General features: G+C 35.6%; 1 protein-coding gene across 1 annotated transcript in view; it reads right to left on the reverse strand.

Annotated features, from left to right (window-relative positions):
- Positions 1-13,599, reverse strand: part of LOC103710761 (uncharacterized) — a 70,374-nt gene that overhangs the window by 34,126 nt on the left and 22,649 nt on the right. Inside the window, 11 exon segments of the mRNA XM_088718782.2 lie at positions 2,752-2,860; positions 2,976-3,160; positions 3,233-3,346; positions 4,757-4,888; positions 5,002-5,349; positions 5,450-5,956; positions 6,051-6,125; positions 6,225-6,380; positions 9,753-9,850; positions 9,944-10,041; positions 11,077-11,186. Of these exon segments, the coding sequence (XP_088574908.2) occupies positions 2,752-2,860; positions 2,976-3,160; positions 3,233-3,346; positions 4,757-4,888; positions 5,002-5,349; positions 5,450-5,956; positions 6,051-6,125; positions 6,225-6,380; positions 9,753-9,850; positions 9,944-10,041; positions 11,077-11,186 (1,932 nt within the window).

Below are 13,599 nucleotides of genomic sequence, written 5' to 3' on the forward strand. Positions count from 1 at the left end.
AGACATGTGGATCTAAATTATGAATGGTGGAATCTCTTTGGAAGACTTCTTTCTGCTATCAAAAGTCTCCAGCATAGATACAATACCGGCCACCCCCTCTGCTGATGGCTTCCCTAACTGAGAAGGCTCTGTTGATCTCTAGATCTGCCCTGCTACTCGCATAACCAGAGCCTGATCGTAGTATGAGGACCCAAATCGAGCCCTATGCTTGGCCACCTCATTCTGCTGCCATTGATCGTCTATATTTACCTGAATTGCAACCTGAATTTGTGCCTCCCGTTATTTGGAGCGGATGCCTTCTTTAACTTCCTAGAGTGATAAGAAGGTAGCTCCATTGCTCGACAGTCCACCTCCGTCTTCTCGGAAATTCTCTTCTTCGCTACCTTGAAATCAGCGAAGTGCCTCTTCATCAGTTGTCGAACCTTCTGTGAGCATTTTCGGCATATAGCTAAGTGCTACTTCAACCTCATTACCCCTCCTTTCTGAACTCTATGTTGCACCAATTGCACTTCCAGTAGTGCCAACTCAAGAGCATTTGCCCATGATCCCAACCAATGTCATGTTTTAGCTCTTTTTTTCTTGATGATTTCATTCCTGAAGCTTTATCAAATACGCTAGTTTATCAATTATTTAAAAATAGCAAAATTTTATTACAATCAAGATAATATTTTTTCAAAAAATATATCTAATTTATCTAAGATATAGTACTATTTTTTATATTTTTATTTATTTATATATTTTTAATAATATTTAAGTTAAAAAAATATGTTTAAATACCATAAATTTAGAAAAATATTTTTTTAAATATGTATTATGTACTACTAATTTTTCATAATTTTTGGTATTAACTATTAATTATATATATTTTAAATTAAAAAATGATTTTTTATTATAAATATTTTAAAAATTAATTTGCGCTCAGATCTATGTAGAACCTTACCATGGATGCTATATATATTTTTTTAGACCTGTGGCATGCATCAAAGGCTACTTATTTCTCAATTTTTTTAAAATTTAAGCCTAGGACACTATGCGCATAACCGCATCAAAACTTGAATAAATAAATACCAAATTTAGATAGAGAGTAGCCTGTATGCCTCTAAATACACTTCTAACTTTACAATTTTTTTTTTTATTTTTTTATTTTTTAATTCAAAAATATATTTTTAGTTTTTAAAAATTAGATATAATCTAAAAATTAAAAAATTTTATGTGATTGCATAGAGCATCCATGGATCTACAACATATCACAAAATCAAGCCAAAATCAAAAATTTTGGTATGATCTCTCCTTATTTTGCAAATTTTAAGGTAATTTTTTGGTGTCCAAAAAATAAGAGAAAATAAGATAGGGGAGAGGAAACATAACTTATTTACAGTTAGAGAGAAAATAAGATAGGGGAGAGGAAGCATAACTTATTTACGGTTGGATCCTCCTTCAATCATGCTGAATCGACATGTTTTTCACCGTGGAGAAGAGAGGTTATTCGAATAGGTTGGAAAGGCCCAAGAAACTTCTCGAGCCTTCCCAACTTACCTTTAAAACAAAAGAAAGAGAGGAGGGAGGGGGCCGGTTCGAAACCGGTCCGACTTGGTGCGAATCGGATGGTTCGCACGGAACCGGCCAATTCGAACAAAGTCCGTGCGGTTCGTGACCGGTTTGAGCCCGTTCTAACTGATTCCTGTCGGTTTGGGACCGATTTCGGCCGATTCAGAGCCGGTTCCAAAAAAATAGGTTAATCGACCCGGTTCACTAGGTCAGCTCAGTATAGGCCGAACTGGACAGCTCGGCCCGGTTTGGCAAACCTTAATCTCATCCATTCACACCTTAGCCCAACATGATCAAAAAACAAAACTCATCAGTCCTAATACAGATTATATTATGAACGTCAAAGTAATTAACATCTTGGTTCAGAAGGCAATGCCTACAAAGACATGTTTCCACATTTTTTGATCCTTTTAGAAAGTTTTCTTGCTCCCTCACAGCACCCTTACTGTCTCGTCCTCACCATCAACATTGTAACTAGAACACATCAAGCCTGGTCCCATCTATTTGAGGTTGGCCTTATGAATCTCATTCATCAAGCATTCCTAATTACTGCTCTCTCTGGTAAAGGGGATGTCCTTGCATTCATGAATCTGAATTTGGATGTACATGGTTTGGCATGGTTTCTAAACCCGCTTGTTCCCCTGAGATCAGAACTTTGGCTTTTCATCTAAACTTGAGACTGGTTAAAGGAGGTGTTCCTCCATCAATATCCCAAACATTAAACTAAGTAAGGTGTACATATAAAATGTCCGTTGCAAGATCTGTTAATGAGCAACAACTGGCTCTAATAATCTGAAGTTTCCCATTTAAGGCAAAATCTATTGGCACAACATTATTTTGACCTCCGACCAACCATGTGCATTTTAGGTTGGTTGCCTAACAACCAAACACCTCATTAATAGTTAATAATGTATGAAATAAAAACATGAAGCACGAGCAAATCAAATAGCAAAGTTAAGTATCCAATATGACACAAACTAAAGATACTGCGGCCCCTCACCAAAGGGAAAAAAAAAGTAGGATACGATTTTCAGCATCTTGCTCCACAGGCTGAGAAGCAGTCAAGCAGAATGCAGAGTCATGATTTTAGTGGATGTTGTAGATGCCAGAGAAACATTAAAGCTACTGCTAAATTGTTCAGAAAATTTAGTGCATATAAAGGGGAGGGACACGGCTGATAGCTCAAAATTCAGTGAGGAATACCTTTATGGTCAATATTTCCAGGTGGACAGCATTCATTTCATTCTTATCACCACCAATCCATTCAAACTTGTTTTGGACAGTAATTTGAAGCACATCAAGCTCTAGGTAGCTGCAATCCAATAGAAAAATTTACTTGATGGTTAAATAGAAATCTTGCATGATGAACTGTCAAATTAAAACAAAATATAGGATTATGATGAATTCATTTGTCTTATTAAACTTACTCCATACTGTCTGTCCTCCGGGGCATTAGAATTATGGGTCGACTGAGTGAAAGATCCAACTTAAGAGCAGGCGATCCTTCAATTTCAGTTTTTGTAACCCACTTCTCTGAGTTAGTTACTTGGTCTTTCAGCTTAACAACACTCTCCACATTGGTTGGGACAAGACCCATAAAATAACTAACAACCTGCATATAGCATTTTTCGCAGTGAGAACCAGAATTACAATAGAAGAGCATATGCATTTGTCAGCAGCATACCTCCTGCACAAATCGGTTCAAATATACAATCCGAACTTCTGAAAGCTGTCCTGTAAGACTATAATCATAACCACAGTAGTCCTCATCATCTATGCTGAACGAACTGAAATCAAGCTGCATAAATGCAGACACTTATCATTCATGCAAACAAATCATAGGAGAACAAATAAACTATCCAAAAAAGCAATATAACTGAAACACGACAAACAATGCGCAATGAACAGGTAGATGATATACATAACAAGAGAAAATTATGTAACATAAGATGAGAGAACACTGTTTTCCATAACCATTCAGATAGCATGGGCTAGATACAATGGAATGCACAGGGATAGCTGAAATATTTTTAGAAGGCAATCTTTTAGAAAATAATAATTTTCAAAAAAAAAACATTTCCTGATCTTACAAACTTTATGACCTTGGTCATCATTATCGAATGGCTTATTCTCAGCCTACTATGAACAATTGAATTCTTCTCTAAGAACCAAAGGGATTCTGGCAATCACAAAATCTAAAAGTTAACATAAATTTATCAACCAAAGACATCAAATTCCAAATTTAGGCCACCAATTTTCATCAAAATATGCACAGTTTCGTTGATGTATAACTACTTTAGATCACGTTTTATGATGAACTGGGAATTGATTTAGTGAAAATGAGAGTAGACATTAAAGATTATAGTAAAGTGAACCCAGCAATTTTTTTATGAAAAATAACAACTACATCTTACTGCCACTTACACATCAAGACCCCCTAAAAGACTTTATACTAATAACTGCATTTAAGTCCTCTTAAAAAAAACAACCTATACCACTAATGGGACTAAAGTATGTTTCCTTGAACTAGACTTTACCCGTCCACAAAGAATGGAGAGGTCACTTAATCATGACTGCATTGTCCATACCACCCGCTAAAGAGTGAGCCATTAAAATTTGGTCGTATGCCTCAGTATTTGCATCCACTATGACTTTTACTATTTTTAAATGGGTAAGTAGGACATCGCCTTAAATAAAAGTGCACTAAGCCATTTTTCAATATCAAAATAGAATTTATTGCAACCTAAAATTTAAATCTGGTATTAAATTGATCTTAATCCACAAGTCATTTGGAAATAATCAAATTTTAAATCCATCTCACAATCACCCTAACAGATTGAGATGTTAAAACTATTTTACTATTTCATCAAAGATTCAATACTGACAACCAAAAGTATGTCTTGGCATTATGGACAACACTAGGAACGCTCTCTACCATGTAGCACATTTATTGTTTTCTACACATGGTCTTATTGGAGTTCAGAAAATTTACTAAAATTGATAAAACAAACAAATGGTCAGGAAGAGGGAGGGAACACAGGAAAATCCTGAATATCAATTATATGAACAGCATAATGATATTTGGAAAACCAGAAAATCAATGTTTCTCACAATAAAACCAAGCAACAATAGCTGATAGCATACAAAACTATCAACTTGAAAAATAAAAGCAAGAATTAGATTGAATAGAAAATATTCCATAAGATACCTCAACAAATGAACGCCCCCCAGGATTTCTCATATCACAGATCCAGAAATAAGAATGACTGCTAGGAAGACTGTCGTCACTTATTTTCAGGTTTCCAAGAGCAGCTTTTATACAAAAGGACAATGGGAACACCTGAAGGAACATCAAGTTAATCAAATTAGAAATGACAACCATCAAGCCTTGTCCCAACAACATAACTGAAAGTAGAGCCAACAAAGAGTTGTATTCTAGAAGATAATACAAACCTTGATATCAGTCAGTAAATTATTTTGTGATAAAGTAGCAAGGGAGGTCCCATTTTCATGCATCAAGAAAATTTGCGCCCTGGCCATATTCAAAGTTAAATAAAAAATTACTCTTGTTTTTCCTTTCCCAAGCAATCCTTTAGCAACAGGCTCTTGAACGATAGCTGAGTTGGGCTCGTGAAAAGAAGCATTCTCATATTTGTTTATCATAGAGATGGAAGACTTGCTGATAGATCCATCAGTATCACCATTCTCCTCCACAGCATTGACAGCGTTGACAAATTCCAAAATTGCCAGAATAGTTGGTCGATGACAGAAAAAAGACAACGTAGCAAGGGTAACCATCACCTAATTACATGAATAAAATTTAAAATTTTTAGGAGAAAAAAGTCATGTTATAGTTACTTGTATAAGTATTTCATATGCAGAGAGGAACAAAACTACCTACCCTGTTGTCTACATTACTATAATGAGGAGAACTCTGATCGTATATTACTATCTGAGCTTTCACGAAACTATCCAAAGTATCAGTCATCTCCAAGCTCAAGCTTCTGCTTTGAAGTTCAGCATCAGGAATCAAACCAGGAATCCGACTAAAACTAGGAGGCTTTATCGAAGGCTTTGGAGATGGACAGGAGCATTTGGCACTGTAATACTCAGACATGCTACCCTGACGTCGGACAGGATAGTCAGCAAGGTCATCCAAATCATCTGATGCTTCAAAAAACTTGTCCTCACTATCAGTATGGTTCAGTTGATTGTTGCTAACATTCTGTGCAACAATATCAGTACAGGATGTTGAGCTATGCAAAGTGGGGTCTTCTGTAATATTAATAAACGATCTAGCAAGATAACGGGGCCTAGCTGCTCCCCCACAGCAAAATTGATCTTCAATTTCTAGAGATTTCAGAAGAGTTCCAATAAAAATATTGTTTGCCCTTATTGAAAGCTCAACCTGTTTTTGAGAAATTCTTTATGTCAAACAATGAAGACAACGACAAGTACAAAAAGAAAAGGAAGAAAAGATGTAATTCATCAGAAGAATTTACCTGGCCACCTACTGCTCGAAACTCAAATAAGTGACTCTCTTCGCTAAGCAGTATCTTCTTGAAACTTTGATTGCCCTGGTAGTTAAAGAAAAATTATTGAAACAGAAGGAAGAATAGATTTCCCGGTAAAGTAGTGATATACCCGGCACAGTAGTGATGTATTTCAAATCTTACCTGATAGTTGCAGCTAAAACAGATCCTTAGTTCATCTAGGACACCAGTTAGAAACAATTTCTCCATGTTCATTGCATCAGTGTTATCAAAAGATTTGGTTTTAGTAATTCCTTCCGGGGAGGAAGCTTCAGAGAGGCTAGTTACGGCAGCAGAGCCCTGCATAAGCAGAAAATCAGATCTTGCCAAGGCTGGTTATTGCAAAGGAACTATGAAAATAGCAAAATCAAGCTACAATATTTGATGGTCTATAATTGTTAAAACATGAAGCAGATTTTGTCAAAGAAACCTTTTTCTTTCTTTAGAGTTTAGACTAAATAAATTTCAACTGCTTTACAAACCTGAAAAATGATATTGCATAATGCATATACTTGAAAACATGCCAGTAAAAGAATTGAAGAACAAAAATATTTCTAATGCTTATATATATATATATATATATATATATATATATATATATATATATATATATATATATATATATATATATTACTTAATGCATGAACAGAAAGATTAGAGAGAACATAAACAATCTGCATGTGTTTTTTATTCCTTTGGAGTTGGAGGAAACATGGTGCAGTACTACAAGAGCTGACTTGGCAGGTATTAAGGTTTAAAAGATTGATTAGACTATTGAGGATACGAATGTGTAAGAAGTGAAAATTTGTTTACCGGCAACTGTAAACAGTAAGTATTATATCTCGGCATGTAATAAGTGACCAGGCGAGCATTTCCGCCACGTCATATCTTACTGGATAATGTTATGGTATGAACTAATATTAATTTGAGGTAGCAATAAATCTGGAGAATGAAAATATCTGGTTCTAAAGATAAAAAAGAAGAAAATAATATGGAAAGAAGCTGTACTAAAAAGAAAGATGAAGACCATATCTTGACAAACTTTGATGGATAGCCCAAGTGTGATTATATCATTATACTCATTCTGTTGCCTGAACAGCGCTCTAAATACTAAAAAGTAGCACGATATACATTCATGACTTCATGTGTTATTGAGTGTACGCTTGATATAAGGCTGGTCTCACCATAATGTTGAGAGAACAACAATAAGAATTAAGAAGAATAGAAATAATAATCCCCAAAGTGGATATCACATAAGAAGATGTTTCAACTTTCAACACTACCAGCTAATGCATGCTTGCAAAATTGCAGTGAATCATACAAAGAAAGTTCACAAAAGAAGGCGGATAACCATGATAATGTCAAAATAAGCCTGATGAAGGGTAAATGAAACATGAGTTATGGAGAAAGCTCGATATGTTAATAATAATAGTCGATATAACATACTGATCATAACATGTTCAGACATGAAACACTAAATTGCTGATGATTTTTAACCAGAACTTTAGCTGTCCCATCCCTGAAGACCGCTGTGAGATGCAAGATCATAGAAACTTAAGAGTATTTAGAAGGCACCTCAGAAAAGAAACTAAAAGGAAAAGAAAAAAAAAATCATGAGAATGTACTTTACTTATTTTTTCAAGTATGAAAGAACATTCACTTTCTCAGGTTTTCTAATGGATGTAAAGAACAGATCTTGTATAGTTCTAAAGAATTCTATTAGAGTTATCCGGATAAATGATATTGTATCATAGCTTGTTGGGAACATGCAAAGACAAGCAAACCACATAGTTAAAAAAAAAAGGTTTTGATATCTATTTCCTAAGTTAATGGTTTTGATATCTATTTCCTAAGTTAATGGTAAGTGCATAGTGAATGTGGGAATTTAGTCAATAAGGTAGTGATCTAATGAAATTTAGGATGCAGAAACATTTAGGAATTATCCATAAAAAAATAAAAATATATGTAATATAAAATAATAAAAAATTCACATTATTGCAGTATAAAATTGAACGGCGGAGTTGATTATAAATGCAAAACTATAGTTTCATACTTCTGTTAGATATCATTTAACCAATTTTAATATCATACTTGTATAATAGGAATGGAAAAAATTGAGAGTGGACATGAGGAAGCAAATATGTGTAGGAGCAAGATTCCAAAACAAGCAGGTCACCTGGTAGGAAACTCTAATTACTAAGGATTGACTGGTAACAGAAACATAATATTCTACACACTGATTGTATAAGGCAATATTGGAAAGAGGTTCAACATTATTCAACTAAAGATTTTAATTGAACTCACTAACTCAGTGTGGGAGTTAAAAAAATAATTAAAAAAAACTAGTTTTTACAAAGTGATCCATGATTCAGGATATATCATGCAAAGTTCCCTTAGATTATGAGCAAGGTACAAGCAAATTGAGTACCAAAGAGGGTCAGATCCTTCATCTCAAGTGGCTTTCTAATTTCTAATCATCTGTATTAAGCTTATATTACTTGTATCAGACTATACTGGTGTTTGTTGAGTAACACCAAATCAACCCCCACCCCCACCCCCACCCCCACCCTGCAAAAAGCAAAACAAAAAAAACACCCACCCAACAAAACAAACCACCACCACCCGCGCCCCGCGCGCACACAAAACAACCTTTTCATTCAAATATTTTAAGGCTCAATCTGCAAATTATACATAATAGTGACAAGAAGTCTCATTTCACAAATAGATCGAAAGGTTTGAAATCAGTGTATCCCACAGTATGTTTGCTTCCTAAGTTCCTATAGTATGGCCAATATATGAACTTCTTGCGATGCCTACAGTATTCATCCACAATGTGTTGTTATGTCAACATAGTTAGAACTTCACATATAGATCTTATCATGAATTTTTAGATTATTGTGCTGTTAAAGCATAAACATAGCGGTGTAATATTTGTTTGAAAAATTATCTGAAAATATTCAATACACGTTTTCAACAGCAATCATTGTATATATTCAAGATGCACAATGATCCTGTGCTTCTAAGATTTAGTTCCATTACAAGTCTACCATAATAATAGCTAATATACTATCTCCTATCTGGTTTATGACATTCATCAGCATTCAGCACCCACATGCATGTTAACAAAGACCTGGACTGGAATGTTTCCAAGATGTTCGACATTCCTGTCAGCATAAGTGTCACGTCATAGACATGCAAAAAGAGCTAACTTGTTGCTCCCATCAAATATTATACACTGCTGACATTGCTCGAGAAATTAAAAAATTAAAATTACTATATTAGATTAACGATACATTTATGTTTGCTCCAGCTTTACAGTTAAAAACCAATGATTGAAATCAAAGATCTTTCCCCTTGCTTCTGCTTTATTTCTCTCAAGTCCTTAACTATAAGTTTTGAAGTTGTGTTATATAGAAAAAATTAAATGTAGATACGAGAACAATGTGCTAGAATTTAGTGTGTATAATGGTTGTAAAATTGAATAAAGTTACTGTAAGACAATGAAGTTGCACCAAGAAAATAATTAAGTATATCTAACATGGGATGAGAAAGTATTCGTGAAAGTGATTTATGGATCCAGCATGTACGAACAAAGCAAATGAACATGGTTGACAAGAATTATAGAGACTCTTTTGCATCCAAAGAAATGTTACTAGATTATCAAGAAAGTACCGATGCACGATATATAGCTCCTTGAAAACGATTTTGCCATGTCTTTCGTATTTCATCACTATCACATAGTACAATCAATGCATTGACATCTTCCACAACCTGCATTAATGAGAAAGCAGCTGAAAGATGGAACTTGTGTCATCAATAACCTAATCATAATGATCAGATGTATTAAAACGCAGTCAACCATTCCTTGGGATTGGATTGTCCAGCATCGTACAGAGCTAGCACATTTTCAACACCACCTGTGAACTCTGTTGGAACTTGATGCACTTGTTTCCCTCGTAAACTGGAATTACATTATGCAGTACATAGACACTAAATCAGAATCATAAAAATCACTCGCTTCAAAACAACAGCTGTGATAAAATCTTAGTCCCTTTTTGCTAACTATATTATATGTTCAGAAACCAAAAAAATTTGCAAGATCACGCCAGAAAGCTCTCTTAGTCTCTGCATGTATACTGGCAAGGCACTAAAGATCATCAGACCAACAAAACATGCAAAAAGTAGGACCCTGATATTATAGATCCAGGAGTATAAAGAATTAGTGGATGAAAGAAGATAAAAGAACATACAACATACTCCATAGTAAAATCTGAAATGAGAGAGCATTAGGAATTTCAAAACAGTCTTTCTTCAATAAATAGCTTATGCTGATGAAAAAGAATGAGCATTTTTCCTGAGTTTGTATAATAGGGGTTATCTTCCAATGCACTGCACATGCAAGTATTTAAGTGAGATTTTTCTTGTAACTTCTACGTGGCAGGGACAATGAAACCAAATACCACAAAAGCAAATATACTTTTAATCAACCTCATTCTTCATCAATTAGAATATGTTTTTTTTTCCTAACTGTTACCTAAGACTTCCTTCAAAGTTCAAAGTCAAAATGGCCATGCAACAAGTACACAAGACTAGAGTGGCACATTTCAACTTCATCCACCATTTCAACTTCATCCACTTTGTTTTAATCCTCCTGGTGGCATTATTGCGCGTATTTATCCCTTTCATACATTTCTAGAAAGTGACTGTTTGAGGCTTCTCATACTTTAGTTCCTGAGAGTGTTCATGACATGGAGTAAAATTAATCATATATGGGCAAGGAGCCAAGGACAGACCAACAGACTCATTCCTTCAACAAGAAAAAAACATAAGAATATTATAGCACTTACGGAATTGTATTAAACTTTTTCATTCTTAAGATTTCAAAAATAAATCTCGATGCAAATCTAAGAATTGTGAAATAACAAATAGTATAGTTTGAACTTTGAATACATATTTCAATGAATGATGTGTGTGTTAGAAGGGAAATATGAAAAACCTGTAATATTGTTTGTATGTTTTAGATGTCGGATTTTCCAATATATAAAGAAATGGCCCAACAAGACAAAAGTATCTGCGCTGCCATATAGCTTCTCTGTTTCCCACACCCTGTACAGAAAAATTAATCAAGATTATCAGAAAAGTCTATTGCATAGGATCAATGTTTTAGTATTGCTTAAGCAATGTCACATGAGTATCAGCAACATGCAATGTGAGAAGTAGGATGAGTCAACTAATGAAGCACCATAAAAATCATAACACAGAATACTACCCTATTTTTGTTTGGTACCCACATCTCATGGTTTTTCTGTTGTACAAGTATGTAATAGATACCTAGACTAGGACTGTCTTAGACGCCCAGGAGTTTTTCCATAGTTGATACTTATAAAGAGAAACTTGATAGTTGAGCATTTAGACTTGGAACGCTGGAATTTTTTTTTTTGAGATTGCAGTGTCATCTTTTTGGGTAGTCCTTTCTAATATAGCATGAGGTTTTACAATAACTTATTCCCACATGATAGATTTTTTTTAAAACTTTTTTCCAAGATGACCATTGAAAAACATGTATACTATATCTTGTCATTTTCTTGAGGCTTCATAAATCATAAAGGTTTAGGATTCCAATACTTCATATCAAGGTACGCTGAACCGGTACCGGTAAGCGTACCGGTCGCCTACCGGACCGGTTCGTATCCGGTACGAACCGATCTTTGTTTATATTTTTTTTTTATTTTGGTTCACAGACGCGCCCGGATGCACGTGGAAAAAAAAATTTGGTTTGCATCTGCATCCGCGTGCGGACGCACGGAGCTGGCCAAATGCCACTCTGTGGCATTTATGACCAGCGCAGGGCAGCGCACTGCCCCGAGCGAATAAGCTGGCCCGCGCCCGTGCGGGGCAGTATGAGCTAACCCGCACCCGCGCAGGCGGGGGAATCGCACCCGCGCAGGCGGGGGAATCGCGCCCGCGCGCCGTGAAGGCACGCCGCGCACGAGGCGCTCTGCCCCAAGGGAACGCGTTCCTTTCGGGCCACACGCTCTCACACCAAAGCGCGCGCTATGGTTTAAAATCCACAACGCGTGCGCTGGGGTTAAAAAAAATGGTACCGGTGCGAACCGGTACGGGCTGGTACGAGATCAGTACGTAGCTGGTACGCATGCATACCGGTCAGTACTAGCTCGAAAATAACTGGAACCGGTATCCACGCTATTCGGATACCGGTTCCAGGCCGAACCGGCCGGTACGGACCAGTTCGGCAGACCATGCTTCATACCAATGTAACAACTCGTACGAAAACCATGCAACAAAGCAATGTGCATGCAACATTGGTTTTCATTATCTATTATTCTCCAACCTGTGTTTAAATTGTAAAAAAAAAATGTTGTAAATCTTTCTTGTCCTTTCTTCGCTTTATCATATTTAGATACATAATGGAACCTCACATTTTAGGTGTTCCATTTGTGGCTGAATTGTAAAACAAATACTCATGAACCCTGCTATCATGGTTTGCTATACCAACCATACCATTATCATGCCGGTGCCGAATTGGTATGTGGTACAAGGGGCATACCGAGTGTCGGTACGCCAAACTGGCCCCCATACCGACATAGTAACAAGTAGGTACCGGTACAAGGTCTGGTACCAAGATACCGAGCCTTGCCTGCAATCATATTATAACGATAGATTATAGGTTGAGAGCTAAATTAAAAAATAGTAACTAATGTAAATGCTTTCTTAGATGAACCATTTTATGATTTGAAATTGGAGCATCAGAACCTTCATACATCAGTCACAGCAACTTAACTTTATTTAAATCGATAGCCACTACATCACTAACTGATGCAAGGATGTGGTTGAGTTGTAGAACATTAACAGTAATTAAATTCTAGAGGTTCTATTTATGGTTAAATTGTAAAACATTAAGAGTTCCCTAAATTCATGAGTACCAAATTTTAATAACACTCATGAACCCTGCAATTACTATAGTGACAGTTTCTAAGTTGAGAGCTAAACTAAAAAATAGTAACTAACATGTGAATGCTTTTGTGAATTTGTATTCAGCATTTCTTAGCATTAACTGTTTCATGATTCGAAATTGGGGCATCAGAATGTTCAAATATGGGCCACGCAACTTAACTTATTTAAATTGATAGCCACAACATCACTAACTAATGCAAGGATGTTCAAATGATGCATTATAGTGACATAATTTGTGTGTTTTGTATAACCATAATGTTCCATACAACAATAATTTTAACACTTCGGTTTCACTTTTTCCCTAAAGACTTGCTTTAAACGCATTTTAAGCACCATTTAATTAGTAAGTAAAAAACAACATAAAGTATGCAAAGCATCAATGTGGTCAAAGGTGTCAATTCCCATGCCAGCCCTGGGGAACAACTAGCAATTGCTTAAAATTTCAAAATTTACTGTGACATTCAGTAATTTACATTTCCTATACATTCAACTAGAGTTGTACAAAGTCATTCTAAAGTATCTGCAAGCAAGAAATAAACAGAAA

This window comes from Phoenix dactylifera, chromosome 3 (assembly GCF_051530095.1).
Source record: "Phoenix dactylifera cultivar Ajwa chromosome 3, Ajwa_hap1_PhDact_Kaust_v1.1, whole genome shotgun sequence".
NCBI classification, from domain to species: Eukaryota; Viridiplantae; Streptophyta; class Magnoliopsida; order Arecales; family Arecaceae; genus Phoenix; species Phoenix dactylifera.